Source organism: Motacilla alba, chromosome 15 (assembly GCF_015832195.1).
Source record: "Motacilla alba alba isolate MOTALB_02 chromosome 15, Motacilla_alba_V1.0_pri, whole genome shotgun sequence".
Lineage (NCBI taxonomy): Eukaryota > Metazoa > Chordata > Aves > Passeriformes > Motacillidae > Motacilla > Motacilla alba.
The window spans coordinates 11,330,936-11,348,892 of NC_052030.1; the positions used below are offsets into that span (position 1 = coordinate 11,330,936).

The window sequence follows — 17,957 nt, forward strand, 5'->3', positions numbered from 1 at the left end:
CGCAGTGCGCGGCCGGGAGGGGCGGGGGGGGGGGGGGGGCGGCGCCGGTCGCTCCTGCCCCGGAGCGCGGAGCCCCGAGCGCCGACACCGGAATACCGGAGCGCGGATACCGGAGCCTGGATACCGGAGAGGGGAGCTCCCAGCGCGGCCCACCATGAACAGCATCAAGAGCGTGCCGGCGCGCGTGCTGAGCCGCCGCGGCGGGCACAGCCTGGAGGCGGAGCGGGAGCAGTTCGACAAGAGCCAGGCAAGGACGGCGGGAGGGGGCCGCGGTTACGGTCCCGGTTTTAGTCCCGGTCCTGCTACCGGCTCGGGGACGGGGCGGGCCGGCCCTTTCCGCGGGGCATCGCCTCGGGGCGCGCTGGGCGCGGGGGCTTCTCGGACGATGGGATGAGACGGGATGGGGGGCGCGGGTCCCCGCCGGGCTCCGGGAATCCCCGGTGGGGCAGCGCGGCCGCCGTCCCTCTGCCCGTCCCCGTGTCCGCCCGTCCGTCTCCGGTGCCGCCGCCGCGCGTTCCCCCGCCCCCACCTGCGCCGCCGCTTCCTCCCGGCGCGGCCGCGGGACGGTCCCGCGTGGGCTCCCGCCCGCCCCGCCGCCCCCGCGGCCGCGGCCCCGCCGTGCGCCGCCGCCCCCGCGGGCAGCCGGGCCCCGCGCCGGCCGTGCGCCCCCCCGCACCTCCCGGGCCTTACCGCAGGTAAACACGGCCGGCAGCACACGGGGAAAGTTTGACGGTGCTGGCGGGAGCGTGGCCGAGCCCGGGGGTTCCGCGGCGGCCCCGCGCCCCGGGAATGGGCATCTCCGCATCCCTGCCGAGCCCCGGCCCCACCGACACCGGGAAATGTTTCGCACCGGGGCCGGATTCGCCCCTGCCCCGCGGCTCCGGGTCACCCGCGGGTCACCCTGCGGGGACCGGGGTGTTTGGACCCACGGAGGGCGGCAGAGTGGAAACAAAGCCCAAAGGCGTCTGTGCCCCATCGTGTCCGGCTTGGCCGGGGTATCCGTACTCCTGTGGCCCCATGGGGTGGGCAGTGGTCGGGCACTGATGGGGCTGGCATGTGGCTGGTGGGAAATGAAGTACTCAGACAGCGTGGGAAGGGATGGACGGAGGGATGGACAGAGTGACGGGCTCGCTGCTGCCCCAGCAAAAATAACAGTGCCCTCTCGCGTGCCTCCTCTGACCCCTCTGCTTTTGCAGGCTGTGCATTCATCGCAGATATTTTCCCCTTTGCTCCTTTGCTTTGCGGTTCGTTCCTCAGCCCCTGGGCTGGTTTGGTCCCGGAGAGCGCCAGCGAAGGCAGGTGGGAATTTCAGGCCTCGCAGGGTCACGGTGCCGGGGAGGAAACGGAGCTTGCTGGGTTTGGGGAGCAGCACGGGAAAACCGGCAATTCCGGTTCCCTCTGGACGCGTCTCCTTCAGTCGTCCCGCTGGGCACCGCGGATGAACGATCGCGGCCGCAGCGCTGCCGGTGCCGGCCGGGAGCGGGGCCCTCCTCCCCCTGCCCTTCCCGGGCATCTTGGGCTTTTCACTGGCACCTGAGCTCTGGAAATCCGCGCGGTCGCAGGGATGCTGTGAGCGGAGACATGCACGGGGCAAAGAGGTGGTTGCTCTCTGGCTCGCTGGCTGATGGTCCCGCTCGCTGCCCAGAGCTGACCTTTTCTCCAGCAACTGCTAAAAACTGGCCATGAAGGAGCTTTATTCTGGTGTGGTTTCCTGTAGTGGCGCTTCAGTGGGAGCAGAACTGTTCAGTGTCAGAACGTGGGTATTGATCTGCATTTTACCTCTAATTATAGCAGCTGCCCAGCCGGTCGCCAGTCGCCTCTGTGTCACGGGGGTGCTGCTGGCACGTCCCCTCCTTGTCTCTGTGTCACAGGGGTGCTGCTAGCACATCCCCTCTGCTGCCTGAGGATTCTGTATCAGAATCCAGAGCCCCGTCACCTTTTCCCCTGTGAGGGCTCGGGTGATGTCTGTGGTTACGGACAGGAGTTGCTGACCCTGCTGTGATCCCAGGTCCTTGTGGGTGACATGAAGGTCACCTGCTTTCCCTGAAAGTGCTTTTCCATGTCTTGTGTCAGGGTGATGTAGATGTCTCCCTCGGAGGAGCCGTGCGTGGGAAGTAGGAAATCACCATCCCACAGCAGGCGCTTGCTCGGCAGCCTGGCAGGAGGAGAAACTTGTCCTTTCCTGCTGCCAGTTTTTGCTTTTCTTAAACAAAAAGGTTAAAAATCGAATGAGCTCTGGAACCTGAAGGATTGCATTGTGTGTGACTGCCAAGTGGTGTTTTCCTGGTGTAATTTGGGAAGGAGCAGCATTAGGAAGGGAACTCTGGAGTTCATAGCTCAGCTGTTCTGACAGCTCTCGTGCTGCCTGGCCAGGGGAGGTTTCCAGCTGCCAAATAACCGCTCCTGCTGTGGCATCGTGCTGGGACCCGGCATCCACCTGCTCCGGGGAGCCGTGGGCAGGAGGATCAGCCCTAATTAAAAGCAGCCAGGAATGAAAGGGTGGATGTTAAACTGTGCTCCTTCATTTGGGCGCTTTGATCCCGGCTTTAGTCACCGGCTTGGAACGTGCGGGCCGCGAGCAAAGCTCTGGGGCTGCAGCCCTGTGGGATCCCACAGCCCACGGCCAGGCAGGTTTTGGGGTTGGCCCCTCACCCTGGTGCCTGCCGGTGGTGGGGAACAGTCCACAGGTGGCATCAAAGTTTTGGCCAGGCTGGTTGTGCACCTGCAGTGGCAGCCAGGACCTGTCCATCTCCGGACGTGCCAGTGGTGTCCCAAGAGGTTGGGTCAAGGGTGAATCTCCCCATTTTGGAGCCATCCTCCACAGCCTGGCTTTGGCAGCCAGCCAGGAGGAGCATCCTGCCAGCACACGTGTGCCAGGCTGCAGCACTGCCCCGTGCTCTTGCCTGGTGCCACCATCCCATTTTCCTGGATCTCCTGGCCAGCTTGATGCTTGGAGGCAGTGAAAGCACACCTGGGCTGGCAGCCCTGAGGGACTGGCATTGGTTTGGTGCCACCGTGGTTTATTTGGGACCATGCTGGACCCGGTGTCTCGTGGTGGTGGGCTGGGACTGCCCCTGTGTGGGCCCAGCCCTTGTGCTGGACATGAAATGGCTCAGGGAAACCTCTGCACTGAATCCCCAAGGATGAAACCAACCTCTCCAACAGCTCCTGGGCTGAATTTTGGCTGGTCAGGCTATCAGCGAGACTAAGGGCAATAAATGCAATAAAACCACCACTGCCAGTGGGAATTACAGCTCTTTGAACCTTCTGGCTGTGCCTCCTCTGACCCCTGTGAGGCTCGGTTCCGTGGATGGGTTGGGATGAGCATGATGAAGCTGTCAGGGACAGGGCTGTCTTAGGGCAGGCAGCAAAACTCTAGTTTTGGGGAGACATGTCTGCCCTGCTCCCTCTGTGCAAAACACCTCAGGAAAGTTGCAGGAACTCCTTCAGCAGCTCTTTGCTGCAAGATGCATTTCCAAATCCTTCCTTGCCTGGTCCAGGATAAGCCATCCTTTCTGTCAGTATCCCGTGGGAGGTGCTGGCATTTCTGAGGACGCGTGGCACATCTCTCTGGCCAAGCTGCCATCGAGGGCCCAGCCTCTGCCAGCTCCAGGCTTTTGGGTGGCTGCGAGGGCACTTTGGGAGAGGCAGCTGTGCTGCAAGTGCCTGTTCCTGGGCACTCCAGGCTCGTTAACCTTTGGGGATAAGAGGATTACAGCAAGTCACCGGCTTAACTCCACTGCTGCTTTAGGGCCCCACATGGCGGGGTAACACCGGGACTCTCCTGGTGCACGAAAGGCAATGCCAGCCCCTCTCCCCAGCGGCTGGGCTCAGCCTTTTGGGACAGGTTCACTCTTTGGGATGATTCAGGGTTTTGCTGCTGTCATGGTCAGCTCCTGGGTAGCTGTTCTGGACCCTTTTGGGGTGGTTTGGTGCATGGACACCTTTGACATTGCCCCTTTGGTGTTGGGTTCCTCCTGCATAAGTCAGGAGCACTCGATAACTCGATAACTTGGGGTCAGGTTCCTCCTCCTGCAGGAAAGCACCTCATTTCAGAGGTGTCCCTGGACAAGCAGCCATGTGGAAGCAGGTGCTTTCCTGGGCAGGTAGATAGGATTTTTATAAGGCTTTAGGGCTGTGGAGCTGCAGGGAGGGACCGAATTCCTCTTCCGGCACAAGTGCTGGCAGCGGGGTGGCTTCCTGCCTTCCCAGCTGGGGCCTTTCTCCTCTGCTGGTGACAGAGGGCTCATGGACACAGGCAAGCACTCCTGTGAGGGTGAAGCAGCTCAGCTGAATCTGAGGAGGAGGAGGAAGATCCTCATCAAACACAGTAACTTGGATTTGCAGCCCATCAACACATAGGGATGCAGCCGACCCCACTTTGGGGTCATCTTTTGGAATAAATTCCTAATTTAAAGTCTGCTGTGATCAAACACATCAAAATATAGATAATCCTCTTCTGATAATCACATCGCTCTGGATTTTTGCTCCATCAAGATGGGCATTGAGGCTGCCACTCCCTCCTTGCTTGGGGGCTGCTTTTCCCCACGTGCTGTTTGCACGCAGCAACATCCTCAGCAGAACCCAAACCACTCCCCCGTGGTTCAAAGGCTCCTTGTGATTACACAAACAACCCTGGAATTTGGCATCTCACTATTGTGCTTTAATGTTCCCCCGGCACGGCGCTGAGTTCAGGCTGCAAAAATGCAAAAATTGGTTTCCTGGGACAGGGACAGCCGGGAGCACCAGCAGCAGTGGTCAGATCCTGCTGGGGATGGGGGCTTTAATGGGTGCTTTGTTTGTGGATAAAAGGGCCTATTCTGATGTGTTACAAATGACTTCGAGTTGACAAATGTGTTCTAAAATTCAGAGTATTCACCAAGAGCACCAGCACTGCGCTTCGGGGTGTCGGGGAAGCCATGGGGGTCTCACCATGTCTGACAGCCACTCTCCCCTCCTCTTGCAGGCCATCAGCATCAGCAAAGCCATAAACACCCAGGAAGCGCCAGTGAAGGAGAAACATGCCCGTCGTATCCTTTCCCTTGGCTCCCAGGCCAGCACAGAGGAGTTTGGGCTGTGGGGGTGTCACCCCCTGATGCTGGAGGAGATTTGGGAGACAAAGACCCGTGCAGAGCCCAGCTGGGGACTGGCATCACAAAGGTTCATCCATCTGTGAAAAGGCAAATGAGCAGTGCAATAAAATTGCATTTCTTTGGCAGTAAAATGCAGAGGGCCCCAGTGTGCTCTCAGCAGGGGGAGGTGTGCCCAAAAATGACAATTGGGGGTTTTATTTGAGGGTGCAGCATTGTGCCAGTGATCCCTGTGCTCACGGGGCACCCAGTGTCCCCTTTTCAATGAAAGTTGAACAGGATCAGTCCCCAGCCCTGCCTGTCCCCTGCTCTGTGTGTGTCCAGTTGGCCTTGACTGCCCTGGAAGGGATCATCCTGGGGACACACCACGAGAAGGGAGCCTTCACCTTCTGGTCCTACGCCATCGGGCTGCCCCTGCCCAGCAGTGCCATCCTCAGCTGGAAGTTCTGCCACGTCCTGCACAAGGTCCTGCGCGACGGCCACCCCAACGTGAGTGTCCCCTCTGCCACGTCCCTCCTGCTCCTCTCCCAGGGGGGAGTTTCTGGCTCTTGCCAACATCCCTCTGCACAGGGAGTGGGATCCCTTCCCTACCCCAGCCACCTTTCCCAGGCATTCTGTTGTCTCACATCTTTGAAACTTCCCCGTGTAAATCCCCGACCTTTGAGTGCCACGGGAAGGCTGGAACTTCTCCCAGAGCTGGAGTGGTGTAAGGGGCTGGATCCCTCCTGTTCCCCAGCATCAGGGCAGACAGCCAGCCCCGCTGTGCCACATCCTTCCCTTTTGTGTGCCCAGGTTCTCCAGGACTGCCAGAGGTACCGCAGCAACATCCGAGAGACGGGGGACCTGTGGGTGAGTGGGGCAGAGTGCAGGTTTGTGCCTCCCAGAGGGTTTGGAGATGGTTGCTGAGGAACATGGTGGGCACAGAGAGGGTGAAGCACTGCCTGAAACAACCTGCTGTCTCTTTGGGTGATGGTTGTGTGCATGGTGGAGCCACAGGTCAGTGGCTTGTGTGGGATCTGCTGGGTCTGGTTACCTCACTCTGGATTCCCCCTGTCTCCCCTCGTGTCTGCAGGGCCATTTGCACGACAGGTACGGGCAGCTGGTGAGCATCTACACACGGCTCCTGCTCACCAAGATCTCCTTCCACGTCAAGGTGAGACCTCTGCCACCTCCACACCACTGGAACGAGGGGATGTGCCACGCCAGCAGCAGCTGATGCCTTTTTCCTTCCTTTTACAAAGCATCCCGAGTTCCCCCCTGGCCTCGAAGTGTCGGATGAGGTGCTGGAAAAGACTGCAGGGACAGATGTGAACAACATGTGAGTGGCCTGGTGGGGCCCAGAGCCCAGGGTGTGGTCATCAGTTCCGTGACCCCCAGCTGGCAGTGTCCTGCTGACAAAACCACTCCAAGATGGGGCAGTCACCAGGATTTTGTGAACTGTTTGGATGGAGCCCGATCCCTCCTGCACCCACAGAGCACTGTGGGGTGTAAATGCAGGAAGAAAAAGTCCCAAATTCTTGTCAGTCAGAGCCCTTGCCATCGTGAGGACTCTCAATGAACACGAGCAGCTGGAGCAAAGATGTCTGTGCTGTCAGGTGATGGAGTTTTGGTTTGTTTTGGCAGCTTCCAGCTGACGGTAGAGCTGTTTGACTACCTGGACTGTGAGCTGAAGCTGTCGGAGTCAGGTGAGGAGGTGGCAGGGGCAGGTCCCTCCCGCTCGCCCTGGGGCTCTTGAGCAATAGTTTCGCTCTTTGGTCGGGAATGGAGTTCCGGGAGGCCGAGGTTGGAGGCTCAGGTCCCTCCTCTTCCTCCTCCTCCTCCTCCCATGAGATTTCTGAGGTGATTGCTCAGCTGCATTCTCCTGTTGAAGCTCTGTAGAGGCAGTTGCAGAAAAATATTTAGAGCATGTGGCTGCTTTGAACCCACCTGAGCAAGGCAGAGTGTTGTTTTCAGTGCAGAGCTGCTCTAAAATACATTTTTATTTCTTTTTTGTACAACCACATTAATCATATCCATTACACAAATCCCTTCTGTCCCTCTGAAGCAGAGAACGGGGCTGTACTTCTTTTTAAAGACTCATTTCCCCTCATTAAAATGCCTCTGGGGAGGGCTGGAGGCCCCTGCTCATGTCTCTCACCTCCTCAGGAATTTTTAGATGGCTTAGAGAGGTGGCAGCTTCTTCCTCTGCCGGGAGTCAGGAACAGGGAGCTGCCCTGGAAAACGGCACAGCGGGAGAGACCGAGCTCCCGACAGCCTCCTGCTTCTCCTCCTGACCCAGTTATACAGAGAATTTATATTCATAAATACTTTAAAGCTGAGCAGGGAAGAAGCCAGGGTGGATATGCTGCCTGGATCCCTGCCAAGGGAAGGGATCTGTTTCCGAGCAGGGGCAGGCGAGGCTGCGGTGCCGCCGGGCTCGTCCCCTGCCCTGGCATCCTCTCCCAGATCCTTGCATGATTAAATAGAACGGAGCCAAACCTCTCACTTCCCCCAGCTGTGTCGTGCAGCAGCAGCTTTAGGGTTAAATCCCTGCTTTTTGGGGCTGGGGTATCCACGGCAGAGCCGAGCACCCTTCTGTCTGCCAGCGTGGCTCCTCCGGGTGTTTTTGCTGCTCGGAGCGGGGTTGTTCTCAGCTCAGGAGCAGTCCTGGTGTTTCCCCGTGCCCCACATCCGCCGTGGTTAATGATCAAGCGGCGTGGCCGGGCGCGGGCGGCTCGGCAAACACGGCTCCCCTCAGTTTTCAGGCAGCTCAACACCTCGATGGCCGTGTCGCAGATGTCGGCGGTGCAGTGCCGCCTGGCCCCCCTCATCCAGGTCATCCAGGACTGCAGCCACCTCTACCACTACTCTGTCAAGCTGATGTTCAAGCTGCACTCCTGTGAGTCCTGGGGATGTGCTCCGTGCTGGTGTTTTCCCAGGGTGGGTTTCTGGGTCTGGGGATGAGGCTGGTGTGGATTGAGGCATCCATCGCCATGTCCCTGTATCCCAGCTGGGCTCTAGGGGCCTGCTCCATCCCACACAGGCATTCCAGATGAAGGAATTAGAAGGACTTGTTCTTGATTAACTCAAACCCACGTCCCCTGGCCTGCCAGCTCCCTGCATGGGCAGCACAGTGCCGGCAGCCTTGTGTGGGTATTTTGGAGTTCCCACACCCACATCTCCCTGTGCCACATCCCTGAACCCTGTGCCAGGTGATGGGCACACCCCACTCCCATCCTGACCCCTCACATGGCACTCCTTCCCGGCTTTTACCCTGCTGGCTTTTGCAGAGAGGGGTCTGGGTGCATGTGAGCACACGTGTGGCCCCGGATCAGTCACAGCTGTCCCTCCTCACCCAGGTCTGCCTGCTGACACCCTGCAGGGCCACCGGGACCGCTTCCACGAGCAGTTCCGCAGGTAACCGGGGCCCAGCTGGGGCAGTGGGGTCCCCTCTCTCCTTCCAAGCCCCCTCTCATCTCCCCTTTGTCTTTCCCTCCTCTCCAGCCTTAAAAACTTCTTTAAGAAGGCGTCTGACATGCTGTATTTCAAGCGGCTCATCCAGATCCCGCGGCTGCCAGAGGTAGGGCAGGATTTGGTGCGGTGCTCTGCAGAGCTTGCGGGTGCCCCCCTGCACGGGCTTGGGGTCTGGGGACACTGCAGAGGGACCCTCTGGCCCTGTCAGCAGCACAGGGCTGGCTCCCTCCCTTCCCTTGGCACTCTGCCTGTGCAGCTCCTGAACCCCCTGCAAGGCTGCAACGACTTCTTGTCCCTACAGAGCCCCCCAAACTTCCTGCGGGCGTCCGCGCTGGCCGAGCACGTGAAGCCGGTCGTCGTCATCCCCGAGGAGGCCCCCGAGGATGAGGAGCCGGAGAACCTCATTGAGATCAGCACAACTTCCACCACGGAGCCGCAGGTGGGGGCCTGGGGCCGGGATGGGGGCAGGCTGCCCTGTCCTGGCTCAGCTGAGCAGCCTCTGTCCTCCCCAGATCACCTCGGATCTGTTTGAGCAAACCTTCGGGCCGCCCAACGGCGTTTGGGATGACAGGTATGGGGGGGCCAGCAGGGGCGAGGGGCTGCTGCCACGTGGGACCAACCCTCCCTTGTCCACAGGGATGCACAGATCGAGAGCCTGAAGAAGGAGGTGGAAACGCTCCGTGCGGAGATGGAGAAGATTAAACTGGAGGTAAAGCCTGGCTGGGGAGCAGCGGGGTTATGGGGTTTGGTGCCGTGCTGTGGAAGCCCCGAAGAGATGCAGCAGGAGTGGGGTCCTGGCATCCAGGGTTGTGTTTTGGGACCTCTCCCAGTGCCAGGATGTGATTCCTGATGGGGCGGGGGCATGTGAGACCTGTCCCTTGCTGTCCTGAGGTTATCAACAGGGACAGAGTGACTGCAGGGGTAAAGGGCAGAGCTTTCCTGTGCATCCCACGGCTGCTTTCCCCAAATTCCAGAGGGGCACTTGGCTGGGGGCGTTGGGGAGAGCAGGGCCGTGCCCCAGTGCCCGGTGACCCCTGCAGGCACAGCGTTACATCACCCAGCTGAAGGCACAGGTGAACAGCCTGGAGGGAGAGGTGGAGGAGCAGCGCAAGCAGAAGCAGAAGGCGCTGGTGGACAACGAGCAGCTGCGGGATGAGCTGGAGAGGCTGCAGAGGGCGAAGCAGGACAGTGACAGGTCACAGCGACTCTGCGCCGAGGCCGAGAGTAGGTGCCCTGGGGTGTCCTCTGGTGCCTGGGCCCGTGGGCTGCCCTCGCTGGGGTCACTGAGGGTCTCTCACCCCTGCAGAGAAAGCCAACGCCACCGAGATCCGCTACACGAAGCTGAAGGAGAAGCACAGCGAGCTCATCAACACCCACGCCGAGCTCCTGAGGAAGGTAAGGCTGCTGCCCCTGCAGGCAGGGGCTGACACTGAGGGCAGTGTCCCCAGATTAAATCCCTCCCTTTTGGGGTTGGGGTATCCAGGGCAGAGCTGAGCACCCTTTCTCTCTTCCATCACGGTCCTTTTGGGTGCTCTTGTTGTTGTTTTTTGGGGTGTCTGCTCTTGTTTGGTCTGTTTCTGCTGGTTTCTGTGGCCAGCGTAGCTGGTGGGATATCAATTGTACCAGCAGCCATGGCGTGCTTGGCCCCAGTTCTGCAAAGGGGCTCTCAAGGGATGTGCTGGTGATGGGGATCCTGTGTCTCAGTTGTGCCACTCACCTGTTTCATTTTTTGCTTTGGGTGTTTTGGTCTTGTTTTTGTCCCTTGGTCCCTCTGCCACCCCTGGTGTGACTGTGCCTGCCCAGTCTCCCTGTATTTGTCCCATCACCCTCTGAGCACCAAGCAGGGGGCGCCCCTTGAATCCACGTCCACTGGCAGCCAGCATTTTGGATTCTGTGAGAAAGGCATCTTGGATTTATTCTCTGAGCTAGAATTTGGTTGGAATGAGTGTGGGGACAGTGAGGGTCCATCTTGGAACACCAGGCGAGCCCCATGTCCCCCCACAGAACGCTGACACTGCCAAGCAGCTGACGGTGACACAGCAGAGCCAGGAGGAGGTGGCACGTGTCAAGGAGCAGCTGGCATTTCAGGTGGAGCAGGTCAAGCGAGAGGCTGAGATGAAGGTGAGCTCTGGATCCTTCCCTGCCAGCACCGAGCCCTCCCCAGCCTGGGAAATGCACTTTGGGAGCAAGGGAAAGGGGAGCTTGTTGCTGTTGGGCCCTGATTCCAGGAAGAGTTGCCCTGGCTCCTCAGGAAGGTGTTAATATAGGACTCATTCCCTCTTGCCCAAATCTGCCTTTTCTTCCCCCAAGAAAATGCCACAATGCAAATTGATGGGTGTGAGTGCTTTCCTTCTCTGGGGGTTAAGATGGGGGCTGATCCCAAAATTCCTGGTGTGGGAAAAGGAACCCTTCCAGGAGACGCCCCCTGCCCGAGACCCCAAAACCCCCTCCTTGCAAAGCATGGCTGGGTTCATTCCCTGCATCCTGGCTGGTGCTGGTGCCGAGCGGGGCAGGGGCTGAGCCTGGGCATGGTGTGTGGGCACAGCTGGAGGACCAGAGCGTGCAGATGGAGCAGCTGAGGCAGGAGCTGGACGCCCGTCGGGACGAGCTGGAGCAGGCGCAGCGCTCGCTCAGCCACGCCAAGCAGGTACGGGGCTGGGGGGCAGCACGAGCCCACGTCCCCATCAAACCCTGTCACAGGGGGCTGGACCTGTCACCGCTGCTGAGCCAGAGCTTCAGCAGCAGCCCGAGGAGCTGTCACAGGGCTCAGCGTGGGCCCAGCCCGTCAGTGTCATGAGCTGGGCATGTCCCGAGCTCCCCCCAGTTCTGTTGGGCTGCCAACAGTGACAGGGCAGTGACAGGGTGTCCTGGCCCCCATGGCAGGCGGGTGTGGAGCTCAGTGCCCAGCTGGATGCTCTGCACGCCGAGAAGGAGGTGCTGAGGCGGTCGGTGAGCGAGAAGGAGTGTGAGCTGCTGTCCACACGGGGCCTCGTCCAGGAGAAGGAGCTGCAGCTGAGCCAGGAGGCAGACAAGGCCACCAGGGAGATCCGAGAGCTCCAGGGCAGGCTCCTGGAGAAGGTACAGGGCTGTGTGAAGAGCCCACTGCCCCTCTACTCAGCGGGGTGAGATGTTTGGGAGGTGCCAGCTGGTGTAGCCTGTGGGATATCACTTGCACCATCATGGGATGGTTGGGTCTGATCTTGGAAAGGGGCTCTCGAAGGTTTTTGCTGCTGATGGGGATGCTCTGCCACTCACCTGTTCCTCCTTCACAGAGCAACCAGGAGCAGAGCCTGCAGCAGAAGCTGCTGGATGAGCAGTTTGGAGTCCTGCAGGAGACAGTGAGAGAAGCCCAGGCCATCCTCAGCGATGCCATGGCCAAGCTGGACGACCCCCTGTACCTCCGCTGCACCAGCTCCCCAGGTATGTCCTGCTCATGCAGGGGGCTGAAACACGCTGTGCCTTCTCCCTCCTGGACAGATAATGTTGCATCTCAGCTCTCCCATGGCTTTTTTTCCATCATGCCTGAGGGGGTTGGGGTCAGACTTCCCAGGACGAATTTTTAGCTCTCATGTTCAGCCCTGTTTTGCTCAGATTTTAGTGCTGTTCCCCAGCCAGGCATACACTTCAACTCAGTGGTGCCTCGTGGAGTGAGCACTGGTGCAGACACCCACCAGGCTGTGCTAAGGAAATGAAATGGAATTCCTTGCAGATTACCTGCTGAGCCGGGCGCAGGCGGCGCTGGAGTCCACGGATGCCCTGGAGAAGGGGCACGCGCAGTACGTGGCCTCCATGGCAGGTACCTGGGGCTGGGGACTGGCACTGCTCCCAGCTTGCTCGTGTTTCCATACACCCCAGCAGCTCTGGGGCCACGGGCAAGCAGCAGTGCCCTGGTGACAGAGGGACACGGGTGGGGCTGGGGGGTTCCCGTGTGCTCCTTCAAGCTGGAGGGGTCAATCCCAACATCTCCGAGTCTTGCTCTGATCCTTGAGTGCCTTCAAGGATGAGCTGCAGCCCCCAGCAGCTGGCAGGGGCCGGCAGCTCCTGAGCCTGTGCTGTCTGTGGCAGATGCTGCGGGGCTGGTGGGGGCTCTGGCCCTCTTTGCACACCTGGCAGGTGACACCATCGTCAACGGCAGCGCCACGGCCCACCTGGCCCCCACGGACCACGCTGACCGTGAGTGCAGGGACGCAGGGCGTCTTGGGGGGATTCTTGCTCCTGGGCCTTTTCTTTAGGGAGGCCATGCCAAAGCCCTCTCTGCCAGAGGCAGATTTTCCTAAACACAGCACATTCCCCATGCTCCCCCTCCCGACATTCCTTGTCCTCGAGTGCCTCTCCCTGGGCCTGGAAAGTCATTTGTAATCTCCTAGAAGACATTTGCAGGATGCTGCTGGTGCTCAGCTGTGGATGAGGGGAGGAGGAAGGTGAGGGTGGGCAGGGCTGGGATGAAGGGAGCCCCTTGCCCAGGCTGTGCTCTCGGCAGGGCTGACGGAGACGTGCCGGGAGTGCGGCCAGCGGAGCCTGGAGTTCCTGGAGCAGCTGAAGGACAGGCAGAGGCTGGGCAGTGCCCAGCTGGGGGACGTGCGGGGGGCACTGCGAGGGGTCCTGCAGCTAGCCCAGGTAGGAGATGGAGCCCAGCACAGCCACCTTCCCACTTGTGACTGGCAGGGTGGGTCCCAGGGAACACTTTGGGGTGGTTTGTCCCCCATACTCACAAGTTCTGGTGCTTTCCTTGAGCCATCTCAGCTTTCAAGCACTGAGACCCTTCCTGGTCACCCTCAGGTCAGCTGAATTCTTTCAGCCCAGTAACCCCTGTGGAAGGAAACTTCCCATCCTTCAGATATTTCTCCTGGTGAAGCCCCTATTAGTCTTTCTTTTACACCAATTTTAGCTCTCCAGGGCCCTCAGGACCAGAAACTGCTCCTATGGTGGAGTTTTGTCACCTGGATTTGGGGTATTTCTTACCTCTGAGGTCCCATGTTTGCTGCAGGCTGGTGGCACATGTACCTTCACTGTGCAGGCTGCAGAATGCTGCTCCTGCAGCTTTAATTATTTCATGGGGGCAGGGAGAAATTTGATATCTTGGTTTGTAGTTGTTCTTATAAATATTCCCTTCTGTTTCTCTGCCTAAAACCTCCTCATGCCTGCTGCCTCCTCTGGCAGGAGCTGAGACCCAAGAGCCTGGACATCAAGCAGGAGGAGCTGGGGGACATGGTTGAGAAGGAGATGGCCTCCACCTCAGAGGCCATTGAGGATGCTGTCAGGAGGATAGAGGTGAGACAGAGCTGCAGGATGGGCCATTCTGGGGCCTTGGTGGGGCAGAGTGTCCATCACTCCTCCACCTTCCTCACCCCAACATGGCATCCAACCCTTCCTCTTGTGTTTCCCAACAGGAGATGATGAGCCAGGCCAGGAACGAGAGCTCTGGGGTTAAGCTGGAAGTGAATGAGCGGTGAGTTTTGAGGAGGCACACGTGACAGGTCTGTGCCCTGCTGGGGTGTGCTCTGCTCCAAAACAGGCTGGCTGGTCTTGAAAAAATCCCCATTTTCTGAGGCCGGAGCTTCCCTGGATGCTGAACACTTTTCCCTTGCTTCCCTTCAGGATCCTGAACTCCTGCACGGATCTAATGAAGGTCAGTGCTGCAGAAACCCATCTGGGGTGCACAAAACTGTAACCTCCCAGCAGCAGCAGCATCAATCCTCCTCTATAAGACCCCCATCAAACCCCAAAACCTGTTTTCCTTCCTTCCAGGCTATCAGACTTCTTGTAACAACATCTACAAACCTACAGAAGGAGATAGTGGAAAGTGGCCGGGTAAGTCCTCTCTTACACTCATCTCTTTGTGCTGACATGAAATACAGGAGAATTTCCCCCAAATTGCAGAAACATTCTGGATTTCATGGTTTCCCATGTTAGCAGCACTCTGGCAGTCCCAGTTGCTGGAGATGGGCTGCTCAGCCCTGTGCTCTCTTGCACAAATCACTGTCACCCTTGCAAAGCCTTATCCATCTAAAGATCATGGCTCAGATTTGTGTGTTTTAAACCAAACCCAGCTCAAATTTGTAGGCTTGGGACTGATGTTTTTCTTGATAATTGTTTAGGCAGGTCATTAAGAGCAGCATGAAGAGCACAGGAATGCTGTCGCTCCCTTGCTTTATGGCTTTATATATGAATTTACCCATTATTACACTTTATATGGGTATTTAATACAGATTTATGTGGTGTTGTATATTAGACACAAGTTAATCCAGGCCATAATATTCTCATAACAACAGGGGGCAGCAACAACTCAGGAGTTCTACGCCAAGAACTCGCGCTGGACCGAAGGGCTGATCTCTGCCTCCAAGGCCGTGGGCTGGGGAGCCACTCAGCTCGTGTAGGTACCCCCAGGCTGGGAGCTTCCCCTGGGACACAGCTCCAAGGGCTGCCCCCAGGGCTGCCTCGTGCTTCCCTGTCACCCCATCCTCCAAAATTCCCACTGCTGCATTTCTGGTTGCTTGTGGAGCCTCATTGCTGGCTCCTTGTGGAGATCTCTGTTTTTCTGGACCCTCGGTTTGGTTCACTGCTAATTCCTCATGGAGCATCGTAAAACCTCATGGTTTTTATGGACCACACGGTCACCCAGCTAGGGATGGCAGTTCCTCCCTGTCTGCAAAATGGGAAATCAAATCCCCCCTGTCCCAGTGCCTGCTCAGCTGGTTGTGGATGGGGTGGTTGGAAATTGCCCTGTGCCAGTGCAGGAAATGGTGGGAGGGGCTCTTGGGCAAAGCTTTAAAAATCTCATCCATTATGAAAACCAAATCCTGCCTCGGTCCAAATCACCTGGATCATGGCTTTGAATAATTGCTTTGTGTATGAGCTTTAATAACAGCTGGACTCAAAGATCTTAGAGATCTTTTCCAACTGTAACAATTCCACGATTCTGTAATTGCAAAGCTGCTGGATCCAGCTGCTGATTTCTGAGGGTATTAGCAGGAGATCAATAATCTGCACTTGCTCTGACACAATCTCCCTTTGACCCCCACTGCAGGGAGTCTGCAGACAGGGTTGTGCTGCACACAGGGAAGTACGAGGAGCTGATCGTCTGCTCCCACGAAATCGCTGCCAGCACAGCCCAGCTGGTGGCTGCCTCCAAGGTGGGTGTCCCAGCAGGATCCTCCTCCTCCTGTCCCACGGTGTTCCCCTCCTCTCTGCCAGTCCTGCAGTCTCCCAGAGCAGGGAGAAGGAAAGCTCTTGCTGTTTTCCAGTCTGTGATTTTAATCCGTGTGTGAATATTCCCACACCCGAGGCTTGCCTTGGAAACGAAGATGTGTAAAACCTCCTGTCTTCCTCCTGTCGAGCTGGTTATGTAAAGAAAATGTTAATAACCAACAAGAAATCCAGAGAAGCAGCTGCAGGAGCTGCAGTTGAGGATGGTGGACTTCAGTCCTTGCCACCTTTCCTGTTTGTGTGGGTGGGAGCGAGGGGTGGAGTTTTCAGTGATGCAGGTGTGGGGGGAGGGAGATCCATAGGGATTTTTACACCAGATGGGTTTAAAATTAGGAGCACGGTTAAAAAACCAGAGCTGTGTCTTCACTGAGTGCTTGGCTCAGGTGGGAGCAGAGCTGGTTTGGTGCCCTGGGGCTGAAGGGCTTTGCAGGGATCACCTTGTCTGGCCATGATGGGATCACTGAGGATAAACCTTCCCATCTGTCCCTCCATCCTTTCTTTCCACTCCCAGGTTTTCATGCCCAAAGGCTCTTTGCCTCTGCCTGGGGCTCCCTGGAGCTCCATGGGGTGGTCGTGGTGGGCACCCACAGCCATTCCTGTGCTCGTTGCAGGTGAAGGCTGACAAGAGCAGCAAGAACCTGGCCAGGCTCCAGGAGTGCTCACGCAACGTCAACGAGATGGCAGCAAACGTGGTGGCTTCCACCAAGTCGGGGCAAGAGCAGATAGAGGAGAAAGGTGAGGTTTATTTTGCAAGGAAAAGGTAGAAAACCCACCCCAAATCCCTTTCTGGCCTGGGGAACACCCCGAGGTGAGGGGTGCACTCAGTAGGGGCCCCGCTGTCCCCCACAGACACCATGGACTTCTCGGGCATGTCCCTCATCAAGCTGAAGAAGGAGGAGATGGAAACGCAGGTACGGCCCGGGGGTGGATTCAGCGTGGCCGCGGACAGGCCCGGCCCCGCAGTGGGGGTCCCTGCGCCCCCAGCACGGGTCCCAGGATGGATTTTTGGGCACAGGTGAAGGTGCTGGAGCTGGAGAAGCGGCTGGAGGGCGAGCGGGTCCGTCTGGGCGAGCTGAGGAAGCAGCACTACGTCCTGGCCGGGGGCTGCGAGGACGCGCCGGAGGACGGGGAGGCCCGGCCGGCGCCGGCACCGCGCCGAGGGATCCTGAAGAAACCCCCCATTGCCCAGAAACCCGGCCTGGGGGAGGTAGGGCCCGGCTGGGGGTGCAGGCTGGGCAGGGGGGTGCTCCTGGCACGAGCTCTGACTGGGGTGGCCTCTGTCCCCTTGTCGTTGCAGCCCTAGCGGCCCCCGGGCCTCCGTCCGCGTTGCCTTCGCGCTGCTGTGCCTTCACGCGCGGCGTCTCCTCAGCGCCCGGCCTGGAAACAACCCCGCACTGGATGTTCTCTTGAGGAATGGATTTTAGTTTTTGTTTTCCTTTTTTTCTGAACTCTAGAGTGGCAGGGCTCCTGCGCCCCCCGAGTGCTCTCGTCCTCCTTTTCCTCTTCCTCCTTCTCCTCTTTCTCCTTTTCCTCTTCCTCCTTCTCTTCCTTCTTCTCCTCCTCCTCCTCTTTTTCCTCCTCCTCCTTGCCTTCCAACTGGCTCTCCCTGTTTAATTTAATTTGGGGTTTGTTTGGGTTATTTTTTTTAAGGACTTTATCAGCACTAGAAGTTTTCAGTAAATGTAGCTCTACTGTACTGCTCAGACCCTTTCCAAGAACTGTGAACTGGTTTTACAGTAGCAAACTGGTGGACTTTTCTTGCAACCATTTTTTTAAATTCCCCTTTTTCCAGCCTGAGGAATATTTGACTTCATTTTGGCGTGGGATCAGCCCTCAGCAGGAAGGGAAACCTTTGCCTTCCCTGGCACGTGGAGCAGGGCTTTTGTTAGGAAAAGCAGTTACCGACACACACTGGCAATAAGGATACAAACGTTTTTTGTTTTTTTTTTTCCTTTTCTATTTTTTATTACTACAGCAATGTCAAGGGATCAGTTGCATTATGTTTTATATTTAAGATAATTAGCAGAATTAAATCTAACTGTGGCCTACGGGAGCCAGGGACTAGAGAAGTCTGCAGCAATAAGGAATTGCTGATGTGGAGAGATGCGGGGGCAGAATCAAATCCTGTCAGCTGTGTCTTCCCTTGGAGCAACTACGAGGATGTAGATTATTAAAGGAGCAATATTTAAAATACTTTTGTGTTGCTTT

The 17,957-nt window shown here is 57.9% G+C and overlaps 1 protein-coding gene across 2 annotated transcripts; it reads left to right on the forward strand.

Moving 5' to 3' along the window:
* The first annotated feature begins 15 nt into the window (after positions 1-15).
* HIP1R (huntingtin interacting protein 1 related) lies at positions 16-17,942 on the forward strand. 2 transcript variants are annotated; one of them, XM_038152812.1, is made up of 32 exons: positions 16-247; positions 4,967-5,030; positions 5,437-5,579; positions 5,883-5,939; positions 6,163-6,243; positions 6,332-6,408; positions 6,714-6,775; positions 7,828-7,968; positions 8,429-8,486; positions 8,574-8,649; positions 8,845-8,982; positions 9,056-9,114; positions 9,180-9,252; positions 9,584-9,767; positions 9,850-9,938; positions 10,548-10,664; positions 11,089-11,190; positions 11,427-11,621; positions 11,816-11,963; positions 12,253-12,339; positions 12,609-12,716; positions 13,024-13,160; positions 13,704-13,814; positions 13,934-13,992; positions 14,142-14,172; positions 14,292-14,354; positions 14,816-14,916; positions 15,571-15,676; positions 16,361-16,484; positions 16,599-16,660; positions 16,765-16,956; positions 17,047-17,942. In XM_038152812.1, the coding sequence occupies exons 1-32, from the start codon at positions 155-157 to the stop codon at positions 17,050-17,052; spliced, it is 3,144 nt and encodes a 1,047-aa protein (XP_038008740.1). In that variant the 5' UTR covers positions 16-154; the 3' UTR covers positions 17,053-17,942. The 2 variants fall into 2 exon arrangements, 1 of the variants encoding a protein (XP_038008740.1); XR_005258790.1 differs by lacking the exons at positions 13,704-13,814; positions 13,934-13,992; positions 14,142-14,172; ... (5 more) ...; positions 16,765-16,956; positions 17,047-17,942 and having other exon boundaries at positions 12,253-12,319.
* The last annotated feature ends 15 nt before the right edge of the window (positions 17,943-17,957 follow it).

What these genes read in the sequence shown, in the direction of transcription:
- HIP1R (XM_038152812.1), top strand. Translation starts at nt 155, where the DNA reads ATGAACAGCATCAAGAGCGTGCCGGCGCGCGTGCTGAGCCGCCGCGGC. An exon ending in AGATCCCGCGGCTGCCAGAG is followed by an intron (nt 8,650 to 8,844) that starts GTAGGGCAGGAT and finishes TTGTCCCTACAG; the next exon opens with AGCCCCCCAAACTTCCTGCG. An exon ending in CCTGCACGGATCTAATGAAG is followed by an intron (nt 14,173 to 14,291) that starts GTCAGTGCTGCA and finishes CCTTCCTTCCAG; the next exon opens with GCTATCAGACTTCTTGTAAC.